General features: G+C 68.8%; 1 protein-coding gene across 4 annotated transcripts in view; it reads left to right on the top strand.

Annotated features, from left to right (window-relative positions):
* The first annotated feature begins 741 nt into the window (after positions 1-741).
* CACNA1H (calcium voltage-gated channel subunit alpha1 H) overlaps positions 742-15,641 on the top strand; it is a 57,090-nt gene continuing 42,190 nt past the window's right edge. For 3 of the 4 annotated variants that reach the window (XM_045993377.1, XM_045993376.1, XM_045993374.1), the window contains exons 1-2: positions 742-860; positions 1,141-1,469. In XM_045993377.1, coding sequence (XP_045849333.1) covers positions 1,159-1,469 — 311 coding nt within the window. In that variant the 5' untranslated portion in view covers positions 742-860; positions 1,141-1,158. Of the gene's footprint in view, positions 861-1,029; positions 1,470-15,641 lie in introns of those variants that run through there. The other variant, XM_045993375.1, reaches the window with a different exon arrangement.

Here is a 15,641-nt window from a genome sequence, read left to right as displayed (position 1 = left end):
GTTGGGAGAGATGCGGCCGCAGGCGCGCCCCGAATCCCACCCACGGACACGGCAGCGCATCACACGGGCACGGTCACACCCAAAACACACACGCGGAGGGGGAGGGGCACGCAGCCTCGCGGTCGCGGCCGCCCACGCCCGCCGGCCCCGCCCCCTCGGCGACCCCGGCCCGCGTCGCCGGGGTGTAGGGGCGGTGCGCGGCGGCGGCGGCGGCGGGGAGGGGGAGGGGAGAGCCCGCCTCCGCGGCTCGAGCCGCCCCCGCAGCTGGGGGCGGGGAGCACGTTGGCGCCGCTCCCCGCCCCCCCCCCCCCCCCGCCGAGCCGCTCCGCGCGCGCCCCATGGCGCCCCGCGCGCCCGGAGAGGGGGTGGGGGCGCGGTGGGGTCCAGCTCCGCCCCCGCCCCCGTCCCCCTCCCCGGGACCCTGGGAACCAGCGGGTGCCCCCCGCGATGGGGGAGGGTCGCCGCGCGCGTGCCTGGGGCGGGGGCGGGGCGGCCCCTCCCTCCCGGCGCCCCCGCGGCCCCGCCCCCGCGCCGCCCCGCCCCCGCGCTCCGCGGCTCACTCCGAAGTTTCCTGCGCCGCGCGCGGACACGCTCCGGGCTTGCTCGCCGCGCCCCCGCCCCGCGCCCCCCGGCCCCGCGCCCCGCGCCCCCGGCTCGTCCGCCCAGCGGTCCCCTCCGCGCTGGGGCCGCCGCCGTCGCCGCCGGGACAGCCGGAGCGGGAGCCGAAGCCGGCGGGCGGGGGCCGGGGGCTCGGGGCCGGGGGCGGCGCGCTCCAGCCGCGGCCGAGCGCCGAGCCGGGTCCGCGGTGACCGCGCCGCCCGGGCGATGCCCGCGGGGACGCCGCCGGCCGCCGGAGCGAGGTGAGACGCGGCGGGGACGCGCGCCCCACTGCGCGGCGGGACCCTCTCAACTTAGCGCAGCCGGCGAGGGGGCCCCTGGAGCCCCCGCCCCGGCGGTGGGGGAGGGGCGGCCCAACCCCCGCCGGAGGGAGGGGGCGGGCGGGGGCGGGGGGCGCATTTGTCTCTAATAAGGGAAGACAAAGACATCCCGGCGGCCGCGGCTGTTCCCGCAGCTCCGCTGTGCCCGAGCCGGGCGAGGGGTGTCGTTCCCGGGTCCCGGTCACCGCCTGTCACCCCGCAGGTGCTGCCCGCTGCCACCATGACCGAGGGCGCGCAGGCGGCCGACGAGGTCCGAGTGCCCCTGGGCGCTCCGGCCCCGGGCCCGGCGGCGGCGGCGGCGGCGGCGGCTGGGGCTTCCCCGGCGAGCCCCGGGGTGCCGGGGCGGAAGGCGGAGCCGGGGTCCGGGCCCGGCGCGTCGCCCCCCGAGAGCCCGGCGGCCGAGCGCGGCACGGAGCTGGGCGCCGACGAGGAGCAGCCCGTCCCGTACCCGGCGCTGGCGGCCACGGTCTTCTTCTGCCTCGGGCAGACCACGCGGCCGCGCAGCTGGTGTCTCCGGCTGGTCTGTAACCCATATCCTTCCAGGGCCGCGGGACCTGCTCCGCGTGGCCCCCGCGAGGCCGGACTCGTTGGACCCGGAGCGGGCTGGGCGCGCGGGGAGCGCGGGGCTGGGCAGGGACGGCACGGGGGCTGCGCGCCATCCCCGGCCGGGGTGTCCCCGGTGCCGAGCCGGCGCGGGATGGGAGAGGGCGGGAGAGAAGCGGCGAGGCCAGCACGAGCATGGAGGGGAACAGGGGTCGGCCGCGCGGGAAGTCGTGCCCCCTTGGGTGACGGTCAGGACGGGAGGGCTGCCTCCTGCGCTTACAGACCGTCCGCCAGCGGCGGGACCCTCGCTGGGGAGGGGGAGGCCGGCGGGACGTGGAGTAAGGGGAGCGAAGTTTTCAGCCTGTGCTGTGCGCTTCAGAGCGTCGCGGGAGACCCGTGGGGCCCGGAGGCGGTGCGAGTTTGCCGGCCCTTTTCCGCGGAGAGATGCCGTGACGTTGGTTGTGAACTCTCCTCTCCGGGCTGGACTCCGTGCTGGGGCTGATTTAAGTCATGCGCAGCTGGGGGTGGGGGGCAGGGACGCAGCTGGCTCTGCGCGCTCCAGTCCCTTCCCCTAGGGCTTTTCCTGGCCTTGGAGGATGGGGCCCCCTCTCTGCTTCCAGCCAGACTGGCACAGACTTTCAGAGAAGGTTCGAGTGGTGTTGGGGCAGCCAGAGGGCACTTCTGGGATGTAGACGGCAGGTTTGGGGGCCCCCCCAGGTGGTGTTTGGGGGCTGTCCTGGTGGGCTCTGGTTGACCCTGGGTCCTGCCTTTTTGGCTCTTCTTGCTGGTGGTGGGAGCCGGTGCTCAGGAGGCGGTGCGGCGGGTGCTGTGCCTTCAGGCCCCTTGCCCTAGAGGGATGGGACATCCTGGACAGACAGACGGGGTGGGGGTTGACCGAGGTGGGGACCTGCAAATAAACTTTATTTGACAGAATGGAGACAGAGGCTGAAGCAGCGACGTGTGTGTGTGTGTTTTTCCTACCTTGTGTGTTTAACTGTATAAATATTAAATGTAAAAGAGGAAACTGTACCAAGAAAAGTAATAAAACCCACACTGCTTTTTTTCTTCAAATCCAAACATCAGCCGAGTCCGGTTCTGCTCCCGTTGTGAAGAACGGGGTCATGGTCGCATCCCAGTGGCCAGCTCAGGGCCTGGCAGCCTGCACCCTCGGCAGCTGGCGGGCGACACCTCCCGCATGTCGGGGCCCGGTCCGTCCTCTCTGGAACTCCGGCCTGGAGATGGCCCGGGCACCTCGTGGTTGGCAGGAAGTTGGCGTGGCTGGGTGTCGTGGCGGGTGACGGGGCTGTGTCTGTCTGAGCACCCTGGGCTGGGACGGGTCTGGCGGCCGGCTTGGCGTGCGTGTGCGGCATTTCCAAGCGTGTGCAGAGACCAGATAGGGAAAGAGCCGAGTGGGGCCTGTGCTTTGTCTCCACTGACAGCCCCGTGTCTGGCTACTCCGGGCCCTGGAGGCTGAGGGAGTGTAACGGTCTGACCCGGGGTGCTGGGTGTTCTGTGTCCCTGAGCATGTCTGGCAGGCGCACGGTGTGACTCCATGTAGGGGAGCGGGGACAGGGGGGCTCATGCAGGTAGGGTGAAGCCAGAGCGGCTTGGGGGATGGGGCCGGCTGGGCCTTGTGGTGGCGTCCCCATCTCTGTGCGTCCTTGTGACCCCAGGAGGAGGATGCCCCGTTGCTCTGGGAGCAGGAGGGCCACCGGGCTGGAGGGGGACGGCACTGGCGGGCAGTGGGTTCAGATCCCGGGATGCGCTGGTTTGTGTTCTCTGGAAATCCTGCGTCTGTCAGGCGGGGTGGGCACGGCCCAGCCTTCGGCCTCGTGGGGGCGGCTGCTGACCTCCCGCAGACGCCAGGCCGAGGCAGTGGGGGCGTGTCGGCTCTGGGGCAAACCTAAAATAAGCCGTGTGCCTGGACAGGTGGGGACTGGTTCCCTGGCAAGCTCGCGGGGCCTCTGCGCGGCTCGGCGGAGCCCTCGGATTCCTGCAGGCTGGCCTTGGGCACACGCAGGGTGCGCCTGCCGCCGACAGCTCCCTGTCTGCCCTGCTGCAGGGGACGAAGTCAGAGAGCCGAGCGGGATCATTGGGTTTGCTCTGGGAACCCACACTCGCCGGAGGCTGGCGCCGTCCCAGCCATCGTCCGAGCCCCCCACCGGCGTTCAGTCGGCGGCTGGAACGCGGGAAGGGGACTTCCCCAAGCCCCCGAGCTCTCGGGAACCCCCGTGGGGGTGACCCCGGCACCCATGATACCACGTGGTCTGCTCGGGCTCTAAGGGGGACTCCCGACGCACCGCCGAGGAGCCGACAAGGGCAGCCCGCGTCCTTATCAATTGACTTGGCTTTTTGAAAACACAGCGGCGCTGGAACTTTCGGGGCAAGCGCTGTTTCTCCTACACAGGTTTATTTATAGAGGAAGGTGGGTGGGATCTGTGTGTCGTAGCCTGCGTGGCTGGGTTATGTTCTGCCCGGGCTCCCCCGGGTTCCTGACTCCGCGCCTGTCTGCCGGCCGAGCAGCTGCTGCGTCCGTCCTCGCACCCAGCCCGGCGGGGCCTCTGGGGACGCTCACGGCTCGGGAGGGGGCCCCAGGGAGGCCGACTGCAGCCCAGCGAGGGTGTAAGGGACCAGGAGGGTGCCGAGGAGGCCCCTGGGGGCTCAGGTGGCACGCATCTCTAGGAGTCACCTCCCAGGGGCCAGGTATGGGGTGCGTCTCAGCCTCGGGCTCAGAGAAGCCAGAGGACACACCAAGGTCACACGGCTGCTGGAGGGCAGAGCTGGGGAGCCCAGTCAGACTCTCAGGTCCCTGTGTTGGGCAGGGGTGCGACGCTGGGCCAGTCGAGTTTTTAAAGGCATCTCATGGGAGCCGCTTCTAGCCGTCCAGCTGCCACAAGCATGCAGGGCTCACAGTGGGTGTGGGTGTCCTGGTGAGGACACTGAGGGCATTGACCTAGAACAGGCCTGATCCTTCTCTCCATCCTGCGGCCCACTCTGCCTCCGCAGACCGGAACTGGACAGGACAGTGACAAGTTGTGCTCACCTCCCTGACCTTGTAGCCGTGCTCCCCGGCACACTTTGCCTGACGCATGGGGCTTCCTTCGTGTGCTCTGGGGACGGAGCCCTGGGGGTGCTCCCCTTCGAAGCCCTCCACGTGCCGGCATCTTGTTCCTGGACCTGGGTCTCTGTTCTCCTGGCACCCACGTGTCTCTCTGCCTGGACTCAGAGTCCCCAGGCTGGCCTCTCGTGAGGAGTCCTTGAGAGGTTCTGAAACGGGTGCTGGATGGGCCTGGGGTGGGCCGATGGGAAGGCCATCCTGTGCCTGGTAGAATGAGGGGGTGTGAAGGCAGAAGGGGTGGGAGGGCGGTGGCCCTGGACGCGGGCCTGACCTCTCGTTGGCCCCTGAGTGAGACCTGGGCAGCGAGGTGCCCTCTCCTGTGTTCTGTGCGCTGCTAAGGAGGGCTTCCTGGAGAAAGTGAGGTTGGGCTGGGCTGTGCGGGTGGACAGGAGCTGTAGTAGAGAAGGAGCGGGAAGGTTTTTGTGGGTTTTATAAGGGTTTCTGCTTCTTACAGGGAGGTGGAAGGGTTTGGTCTTTGGGAACCCGCCTCTGATGGAAAGTCTGGGTCTGTGCAGCCTCAGCCTTTGAGGGGGGCAGTCAGTGAAAGCGGGGTTAGTATGCACTGAGGTCCGTCTGCGGGGACGGACCTGGCTTCCTGCGTCTCCGCTGCTTTCTTGGGACGGCCCAGGAAGGGTTGTGGCCTAGACTTCTCTCTTGCCCTGCGCCCCCATTCGGGCACCTCTGGGGCCCCGAGCTGGGCAGACGGTTGGTGTTCATTGAGCTTACCAGCGGCCTGCTTCGTCGGCAGAGGTCGGGAAGCACTGATTAAGTGGGGTGTGCGTGTGCCGTGTGAGGCCAGGTGTGGCCCTGTCCCCACATCTGCAGTCCAGCTGGACCCTGAGCAGGGCCTGGGGGCACAGAGCCCGGCGGGGGCTGCAAGTCCTCTTCGCCCTGCAGACCTCTCTCAGCCTGAGCCCTGTGCTGGTCCTTGTGCTGGGCCTGCTGTGGTTCTCCGCAGGACTCGGGGGGTCTCCCGCCGTGTGCTGCCATCGGTCACTCTGCATCAGGGCTCCGCTGGCCTGATCTCGGTGGAGGCGCTGGGCTGGGGGGACCAGACGGAGGCCCCTGGGGGCTGGGGGCCGGGGAGTTTGCAGCGGCTGAGTGGACACAGAGACTGGTTGTGGGAGGATATGGAGCAAGAATGTCCCCTGCAGGGGAATGGCATGAGCAAAGGTCCTGAGGCAGGCGGGACGTATGCGTGAGCCTGGAGCTGTACGGGTTTTGCTGCGAGGTAGAGGCGATGGGAGGCAGGGAGGCCAGGAGAGGCCTGTGAGTGTGGTGGGCCTGGGCCGTGTCTCAGGGAAGGGCTCTGTGGCAAGTGGCGGGGGGGGGGAGGGGCTGGACACACCCCTCAAGGGAGCGGTGATGTGGGGACCAGGGTCAGGGAAAAATAGAGGAGAGGTAGGGAGAGAGGAGCAGGTGGAGGGCACTGCAGGGACAGAGGCCAGGAGACGGGAAGGTGCTGGTGCTCCCCCACCAGCCCCACGACGCCAGGGCAGGACACAACGGGTGCCCACCCGTCAGAGGATGCTCTCCGACCCTTTGGGCGTCGCCTCCTCCCTGGCATGGCAGAGCACTCGGAGGGGTCTGGGAGCTCCCCACGTCTTCCTGTGGTGTGGCCGGCCAGACAGCACCTCCGGGAGCGGCTGGCGGGACTCCTGGTCCAGGGTCAGGGTGTGGAGGAATGCGGCGGATGGGTGGCCCGTCAGGCATCCCTGAGAGGAATGCAGGGCAGCCACGGTCCCGCTCAGCCTGCTCGCTGGACTCTCAGGGGCCAGACCTCGGCCCCAAGCTGTCAAGGTCAGGGGGGAGATGTTATCTCTGCATCCAGGTGTCCTCGTGTCCAATCCCTGTTCCCCCTCCCCCCGTCTCCCCGTCTTCTGTTGCCCCCTCCCCGCCAAAGACCAGGCCAGGAACAGGCTTCCTCTTTCCACGGCAAGTGGGTGTTGGGTTAGGGTCGCGACGACTCGGTTACGCTGTTTTTTTCAGTGGTGACACAGGTAGGAACAGGAATACCCCGGAGTCACAGCGAGGAGACGGGGGAGTGGGGTCCGGGGACGGCTCCGCATCATTATTTAGGGCCTGGATTCCCAGACGGGATGGGGTGCAGAGGAAGACAGCCCCGCCCTCGGGAGCCAGCGGCAGCTTCGGGCACCGTCCCCAGAGCACCGTGCCCACCACGGATGACAGATGGGGGCCCTCTGCTGCGCGTCTCCGCTGAGTGAGTCGCAGCTCTGCTCACGGGCCCCCCCCACCCGCACAGACGCCGCGCAGGGGAGGCGAGGCTGTGTGTCCCCGGCCCCCCGGCTGCCTGGAGGGGTTGTCTGCTCCCGGAGTTGTGATCAGCGGGACCTTGGATGAAGGCATGAAATCGGTGGACGCAACGCCCCCCCGTGCGCCCCCCAGCCGGCCGCCTTGTGAGGGGAGTCCCGGAGCCGCTCCTGGGTGGGGGAGGGCTAGGGGCACCAGGAGCCCCTGCGTTCTTTGTAACGCACACGAGGACCAAGTGCGTTGCATGGCAGAAGCGCCGTCCCCAGGCTCGGATGTCTCGGTCCCGGCCCGGCGACGGCCCGGGTCCAGACTAGTACAGGGGGCTTGTGAGCTGGCCACGTCCTCCCGCTGGGCAGCCCCAGGCCCGGCCTCCGCGTCTGCCAACTGCGCCGCTCACGCGGAAGAGGGAACTGACGTTACCGAGCGAGCTGGGCCCGCCAGGTGGGCTGGGCCGTCGTGCCCCGGGGTGCTCAGGGGCCAGCAGCCCCCCTGGCCCACTCAGAGCCTGGGGCGTGTGAGTCCTCCTGGCCGGGTGCCGTTCCCTGTCTTGCTGGAGCCGAGCGAAGCCGGACCCTGGCCCAGGTGCTGACTTGTGCTTCGCCGGCCGCGGCCAGCCTGCTTGGTCATGCCGTCCTCTGTGTTCTGGGCCCTGCCGGTGCTTCCCCCGCTCCCAGGCTCCAGAAGTTCAGAGCGCTGGTCACTGGGGACGTTGGTGTGGAGGGTGCGGCCCCCAGCGGGACCCTGTGTCTCCTCACAGGGTCCCGATTGTCCTCTTGGTCACGGATAGTGTGGGGTCACTGGGGACCCTGGTCAGCTGGTAAAGGGCCCAGGCCAGTGCGCAGCTGGCCAGGGAGAGGGCCCCGGAGACCCCTGGGCTTGCCCTCCGTGCTGTCCCCGGCTCTGAGAGCATGTGGGGCTCCCCTGGGTTTCCTCGTCCCCGGACTGCGTGTGGGGTGTGCGGTCGCGGACACGGAAATGTGGGATAGGCAGAGGGGATGTTCTTTGGGAAGAACAGAGCTGTTGGGGTAGATGGGGTGTGTCCCTGAAGTCCGAGGGAGCGAACAGAGGTAGTCTGAGCTTGGGGGGGTCTCCTACTCCAGACCTCATCCCTGTGTCAGAGGCTGGGGCCCCACGGGTCCCCACCCCGAAGCTGAGGGCCGTGGTGGACAAGGACTTATTCTGGGGCTGTGTTTCCTGACGTGAGGGAAGGGCCCACGTCCTGGGTGTGGGTCCCCATCGCCACTCGACCTCCATCCATTGGAGCAGTAGCGTGGAGTCTCGGCGGTGGAGGGCCGGGGAGCTGGGGACTACCCGCTGGCGCGGATGGAGGGCCGCGTATCCCCTGGGGGGATGGCCAAGGAGCTGGGCTGCAGGAACCGGGCTGTTGGGGACAGGCGGGGTTCGGGTCTTCCCCGATGGCCTTTGGGTGGTGCCTGTGGGATTCTCAGGTGGGTGTTCCTGGCACCACCTCAGGCCGCAGCCCATGGTGCCCACTTGGTGTCCCAGGGACGACCTTTGAACCTCTCCTGCCCCTCGGGCGACCCAGAGGGTCTGGGGCCAGCTGTCTCCCAGCTGTGTGGCCTTTGGGTGACCTCTCTGGACTTGGTTAGGGTGCGTCTTCTGGGCCCTGCCCTTGGTGCGGGCCCAGGGAGGGGTCCCCACCGGCTGGGGAGCCGCTGGCAGGGGCGGAGAAAAGCAGCGACGGGAAGGTGGCGGTGCTGGGCGCCGCTCGGCAGCGGGGGGGCATCGTGGGGCAGCCTGGGTCGGGGCAGTGGTCTGGGACTGTGCGCATCGCCCACCCCAGCTGGCACAGGGGAGCCGGCGTACTGGTGTGACTAGTTTCCGCCGAGTTCACATCTGCTAGGAACCTCAGAACGTGGATTTCTGTGGCGGTTGAGTCTTTGTGGCCATAACCAAGACGAGACGAGGTCAGTCTGCAGTGGGGGGCCCTTGGCACGGTGGCCCTGTGCTCGGGAGAGGAGCAAAGACAGAGGCAGATGGTGCATGAGATCACGGGAAGTTGGGGTCATGGGTCCGCGATGCTCAAGTTTTCCTGCGGCCGCCGGCACCGGGGAGGCCCCTGGAAGGACCTGGCATGCCGACAGGTCCAGCTCGCACACCCGGGCGTGCCCTCCGCTGTCCCCCAGAGGGAGGCCGAGGGGGTGCCAGCTGTCTGACCGGGAGGGAGTCCTTGTTAGGATGTGAGTCATGCCAGCTGGGCCGTGCCAGGCTCTCTGATGTGGAGCCACCCGGGGAGAGGGAAAACTGACCGTGAAATCAGCCGCTCGGAGCAATTTGGGGTGGACGGAGCGTGTGCCCCCGAAGTCGCAGGCAGCGAGGCAGGCCTGGGCTCTGAGCCTGGGGAACCCCTCCTGCTCTGGGTCCTGGCAGGGTGTCAGAGGCCGGGCTCCGTGGTGAGGAGGGGCGGGGGCCGCGCCTGTCTCTGTGCCCACGTGCTCCGGGCTTCCCGGGGGCTTCCCCAGGGAAGGGTCTGTCCCGACATCCGCTCTGCAAGTCCCGTTTCTCTGGGCTGGCCCGCCCCCCAGGATAGAGCCCCACAGAGACCCCTTTTGGGAGTCCGAGGCCCTCGTTCCACCAGTGTCCTCCCCCGCCCCCCGCGGCTCCCCACAGCCCAGGGACACACAGATAGAGTGTCAGGACCAGAAACAGAGCCCCAGGTTGAGCCTGGCATGACTCCATCCCGAGACCTGTGGTCAGGTGGAGGCCTTTCTGCAGGGACTGATGGGGCTGGATTCCCAGCCGGGGACCCACCGTGCAACAACAGAGACCCTGGGGGGCCGGCCCTCTTCCCCTCTGAGAGCCACAGAGGGGCTGGGGGGCGGCCAGAGAAGAGATTGTCTCCAGTCTGGGGGGGGCTCCCCGAGGGCCCTCCTCCGACCCCGGAGATCAGCCCCCCTTCATTCTTGGGTGACAAGGGCGTGCTGTCTTCCCGGTGACCCCCAGCTTCCCAGGGCCTTGTTTGGGGTGCTGCGGCAGCTTGGCTGAGTCGTGGGGGTGGGAAGGGTGGAGGAGAGCCAGGCCCTCGGAGCCAGGGTGTGAAGGTCCGGGGACGGTTGCTCCCGGGCTGTGGGGACCACTGGGGACAGAGGGGTGGGCAGGTGGCGCGTGGGCCCCGGGGTGCCGTGTGACGGGCGGTGACCCAAGGACCTGGCATGGAGGGCATTGGGGTGTGGGCTCAGGCGGGGGCGCTGGGCGTCTGTGCGGCCTGTCCGCGGGCTCAACCCCCCCAGAGACGGCGCCCATGTCTGAAGGCCCAGGGGACATTCCCTGGGCCAGGTAGGGGCCACGTGGCCTCATGTGCCCGCGGCGTCCCTTTGTCTTTGCACGGTCTCCAGCCGGCCACAGTCCGATGACTCAGCCTGCTTTAGCGCCTCGTGGACGTGGACTGGGACGCGGCCTGGGGCACGGGTAGTTGGCAGGGCAGCCGTGCGGCCTGGCCCCGTGTCTGGTACGTCTGTGACGTGCCCTCAGGCAGGGCAGGCCCAGCCCCTGAAGTCTTGAGCTGGCTGCAGGGCCCCGCAGGCACCTCTCGGGCAGATCTGGTGCAGGGCGTGCTGGGACCTGGGGGACCACCCACATGGGGCGCATGGCCTGCCCGCCGGAGGCCGAGAGGGGCTGCTGGGTGCTGGGGGGGTGGGGCAGGGACGCGCGAAGGGGCTGGCAGAGGGGCGTGGGGGAGAGTCCGATTGCAGGGGGATGGGGCCGCCGCCTGGGAACTCCCCGCCTGGCCCTGCTAGCCGGGAGTGCCTGCGGGCCGGTGGCCGTGCCACCGTCCCAGGAACACTGTAGAAGTCCGAATCCACACCAGGGACGTGGCCCACGGGAGGGCCTGGGGCCAGAGGCTCACGGACCCACAACCACAGACCTCCGTGTCGCGTTTTGAGAACCGGGCGTGCCTGACGTTTCTGAATGTTGCAGAGCCTGCCTGGTTTTTTTTTTACCTTACCGTGAAACGGGGGTCACTCGGTTAAGGAGGGGACGCCGGTTGTGGGAGCCTGCGGGCAGAGGCGGGGAGGCCGGGGGGGGGCAGCGGGGCAGAGAGGAGGGTGTCGGCTCTGGGGGTTCGGAGGGCCGGGGCTGACACCTGAGCGCAGCCGGGGGTGTCCTCCGTCCGTGCACGCCCCATTCCGGTGTGCGACATCCCAGGATTTGCCGGCCTCCCACCCCGCGACCTTCCCTTCTCTCCCCCACCGGGGCCAGATCCGGCGTGACCGAGCAGAGCCCCGGGTTTGTGACTCTGGATCGGGTCAGGGGCCTGCGGGATGGTCCGTGCGCCCGCTGACCGCGGGTCTCTGTGCCCCTCCGCTCCGGAGCCAGCTCCCGACAGGCAGCACCGGGAGAAGCGTCCCGTCCGCCACCTCAGACCCAGTACCCTCAGCCCAGCGTCAGGGAGTGCTTGTGTGGTCACGTTTCTCGGGCGCCTGACCGCCCCGCACGGCTAGGGTGGAGCGGGGGCCCGGCGGTGGCCGGGCTCTGGGTCACGTTCCCGCCTGTGGCCGGTGTGCGCGCCGTGTGGGTTGGTCGCCAGTTCCCGCCGACCGTGGGGCAGGGGGTGGAGGCGAGCTGTCGCCCTGTTCACTGCGGGGAGCCCCTGCCTTGGTGTCGGCCCCGGGGGCGCAGCCCCAGTGTTCTGTGTCCCGACGGGAAAGCGTGGCCCAGCGCCGGTCCCTGCGTGGCCTCCGGAGCTCCGAGCACACGCCGGCTTGTGCTGTCACAGGTGTGTCCTCGCACGACTCGCGGAAAGCACACAGTTGCCTGGTGTTTACAACCCGCAGAGCTGCGCGGTCGGCCCTCGCTGTCAACCCTGGAACGTTCTCATCCCCCCAGAGAGACCCCGGCCCCTCCCCCGGCCCCTGGCGCCCCTGATCTCATTGTGTTCCTGGATCCGCCTCTTCTGGGTGTTTCCTAGAAATGGGATCCCACGCCACGTGGCTGTTTGCCCGTGGCCTCTGACCATCCGTCCTCCAGCTGGGGCCACGCCGTAGCATCTGTCAGGGCTCCCCGTTCTGGTGGCTGAGCCCCATCCCGCAGTGTGGACAGACCACGCGTGTCCGTCCGTGGGTACGTCAGCTCTCAGGCTCTTCCGGCCTGTGCGGCGCCGGGGCACACCGGCCATGGAGTCGCCGCCCGGCCCCGATGTTGGCGCTCGGGGGTGCGCCCGAGAGCGGACTGGCTGTGTGGAGCTGTGCTAGGACCTGCCGACGCGTTTTCCAAGGCGGCGTCTGCCTGTCGAGCCCCAGCCCCACCACACGTGGGGTCTCTGCGGAGCTCTGTGGGGGCGCTGGCGGTCGTCCCGGAGGAGGCAGCCGGCGAGCGGCGGGCACGACGCCCAGCCTGGTGCAGCGTGAGCGGGCCCCTCCCTGCCTCCCTTCCTGCACACACTCTGGGGTGTCCCCGCGGAGGCGGTCTTGGCTGCCCCCCAGGTCAGAGCGGCCCTTCTGATCCTGCTGCCCTGTGGGGGACCGTCCAGGCAGGTCGGGGCCGTCGAAACCCCGGGGCCAGCCGGGCGGGGCGAGGCGTGTGCCGTGCGGCTCTCGGGGTCAGGTGGGGCCGGGTGGGGCCGGCGGCCGGTGGGAGTAGCGGGCGTGTGCATGTCCATCCGTCCGGCGGCCGTTCCTTCATCAGCCCTCTGGAGAATTTCAACACCCACGCTTGGAATAAGAAAAAAATTATTAATGAGCTTGGAGCGGTTGCCATGGGAACCTGTTGCTAATGAATCTCTGGGGTTCCTTTTACCTTTGCCAGCAGCACTCCCAGAGACGACATGTTTCCCACTAATCAGGTTGCCGTGGCAACGCCTGTCACTAGTCCCCAGCCGGGCTCCTGGTTTCCTGGCCTGGCCCTACTTACATAAAGCAATTTAGCGAGTGCAGGGCTGCTCCCAGAGCGGAGCCCCCTCGGCCGCCAGCCTCCCCAGACACCCCTCTCCGCGAGCAGCCGGCCATCCCCCCTCCCTCCGTGGGCCACACGTGCAGTTCCGCGGCCACGGGAGACAGAGGCCCCCGGCCGGCTGTTTGCTGGAGAGAGAGGCTGTGGAGGGTCCGTTTGCTGCCGGTCGCCGCATGTGCTGCCCGGGGAGGGCGGGCCCGGAGTGGGGGTCGGTAAATGCCGTGTAGGGGAGCGATGTGCTGCTCAGGGCCATGGGAACTGGCTGGGGCCCCGGGGCCAGCACCCAGGCCTCCGTCTGGCCCAGGCCTGGTGATGGGAGAACTTTCTAGAAGGAGCGTGGACACCTGTTCCCTGAGAGGTGGTGAGACCCCTTCGAGGCCAGGTGCTTTCCGGCGACCCCCAGCCCACGCTGACAGCCAGGAGGCGTGGGCGGAATGCCACACCCACCGACCGTGGTGTTGGCTCAGCTGGCTGCGACGCTGGGGCCTCCACGTGGGGGGCCACGGCGGTACATGGCCTGTACCCCCCCTTGCTTCCCGCCCACGACCGTCTGTGCCGAGGCCGGAGCTTAGGCATCTGGGGCAGGTGGACGCTGCTGTCCGTAGTCTGGCCGCCTGCCCGCGCCCGGCTCTCGGACAGGGCCAGCCGGGTGGGGAGGTTCCTGACTTGAGGGTGTGGGCTCCTTTGGCAGTCGCTCTGGGACACCCTCCAGCTGCCTGAGCGGGTGCGAGGTGGGGAGGGGGACGGCTCTGTGCAGCTGTCCCCATAGGAGATGTGGTGGTGCAGGGAGGGCTTCCTGGAGGAGGCTGTGTCCACACGGCTCTGGTAGGAAGGGGGGCCTCCGTCAGGGCGGTGCCCGGGGTGTTTCGTGGGCGAGCCCCTCCCCTGCTGCGGGTGAGCTCTGACGGCAGCTCAGGGAGCCGCTGGGGGGACCCTCTCCTGACTCTCTTGCTGCAGTGCGGCCTTGTCTGTGCGCGTGGGCTTGGGCCGGGTGGCAGAGGACCCCCCCACAGCACAGCATGGGGCGTGTCGTCTCCCAGTGCTGGGCGCGGGGCGGCCGAGACCCAGGCCTGGTCGGGGCCGGCTGCTCCCTGCATCCTCAAGTGCTCGCTCCAAGTGCATGTCTGTGTCTCCTTCTCCTGGTTACAAGGGCGTCAGGGACGCTGGGTTAGGCCCGTTTTACCCTGTCGAAACATTCCTTTCCAAGCAGAGTCTCTCTGAGCGTTCCGGTCTGGGAGGGTCTGGGGAAGGCCGCTCCCCAGCGCCCCCGTGGTTCTGGATCAGCTCTGGGGCTCTCTGGTCTCCCCGAGCCTCCCGGAGCACCAAGCAGGGTTCCTGGCGCATGTGGGCTCCTCCAGCCACACCTCCTCCATCCAGCGTCTGCAGCCCGCCTGGGGGCCCCCCAGGAACAGCCCCTGGCCAGTGAGCGTCTGGGCAGCAGGCCCGACGTGGGGCTCCGTGGGGCAACAGTTGGTCTCACAGCTCCTGGTAGTAAACCCACAGCCTTCCTGTGGCCTGGCCCAGGGCTTCTCTCCATCGACAGCACCGTCGCAGGGCCCTGCTGACCTTGGTAGAGGGAGGGGGCGGCCTGTATCCCCTGGTGCCCCCGCCCCCCGGGCAGCATGCAGAGGTAAGCCCAGGCGGGAGTCTCGGGTCCCGGAGAGCTCCCCGCCCGCCTCCAGCGCTGCTTCTGCCTGGGGCCGATGGTTCAGGGGTGCTCAGGACCGCAGGGAGGATGTGTGGAAGGTTCTAGGTCATTCTAGATGGCAGAGTGACCTGACGTCGGGGTTGCAGTCCTGGGAGTGGGGGCCCGAGAAGGGAGGGAGTGGGCTGCTGGGCCGTGATCCCGGCCGAGGTCTCCGCTCCCCACGTTGCTGCTGGAGCTCCTGGGCCTGTGGCTGCGTCTGGGTCTCCAGGTCCTGCCGGGCCTGGCCTCGACCTTTCTCCGGCTGGCCCGGCCAGGAGTCATGCGACATCTTCTGAGAGGAGAGGAGGCCGGGGTTTTGTCCTCGGGGCAGTAATGGCCTGCGGAGTCGTGGCTGGAGGAGCGGGGTCTGGTCCTCGGATGAACAGCTGGTGGGACACGGGGTCTGAGTCTCGTGGACCCTGTCCCCACCTGCGATGTGTCTGAGCCTCAGGCTGTCCCCTCCCTAGGTGGATGCCATGGGCTGAGGGCAGCTGTTACATCAGGGTGCGTGCCCTGGAGGGTCCCGTGGCCGTCCTGCATGTGTCACCCAGGGGCCCCTCCGGGCCGTGTGCTCTGCCCCTCTCTGCTGGTGCCAAGCCCCATGTCTGTACGGCTTGTCGGCGGCCGCCCTGGCCCAGTCCGTCTTCTCAGCACCGCCTGGTCTCTTTCCTGGAGGAACGTCGGCCCCAACTTGCTCACGGAGACGCTGGTCACAGGCGGAAGGGCCGGGCAGCCGTATCTCCTCCGGGGCCGGCGTGTCTCCGCAGACGTTTGGAGAGGGGCCGTGTGAACGGATGTCTCCTGGGGCTCGGTGACCCTCCTGGCCTGAGGCAGCTGGGTAGTGTTTGGAGCCAGAGCCCGGTGTCCCCTCCCGCCATCGGGAGTCTGTGGGTCAGACAGCGTCCCTCTCACTGTCGCCGTGCTCATCGTGGCTGGGGTTGACAGGGGTGTGTGTGGGGGAGATGGACAGGGACAGGAGCCTCAGGCCTGGCCAGTCCCTTGCACGGGGTGTTGGGTTCGGAGCGGACACAGCCTGCCTCTGTGCTCCCCCTTGCTGATATACCGCCTTCTCCCACCTCTGCCTGGGCTCCAAGTCCCCTCCCAGGACCACCCCCGGGAAGGTGGCATCCCCTGGAATAGCGCCAGCGGCCCTCCCCTGCCCCCGGGGCCACCC

This window comes from Meles meles, chromosome 21 (genome assembly GCF_922984935.1).
Source record: "Meles meles chromosome 21, mMelMel3.1 paternal haplotype, whole genome shotgun sequence".
Classification (NCBI taxonomy): Eukaryota; Metazoa; Chordata; class Mammalia; order Carnivora; family Mustelidae; genus Meles; species Meles meles.
The sequence above is the reverse complement of the archived record's forward strand: the minus strand, read 5'-3'. Positions and strand labels throughout refer to the sequence as shown.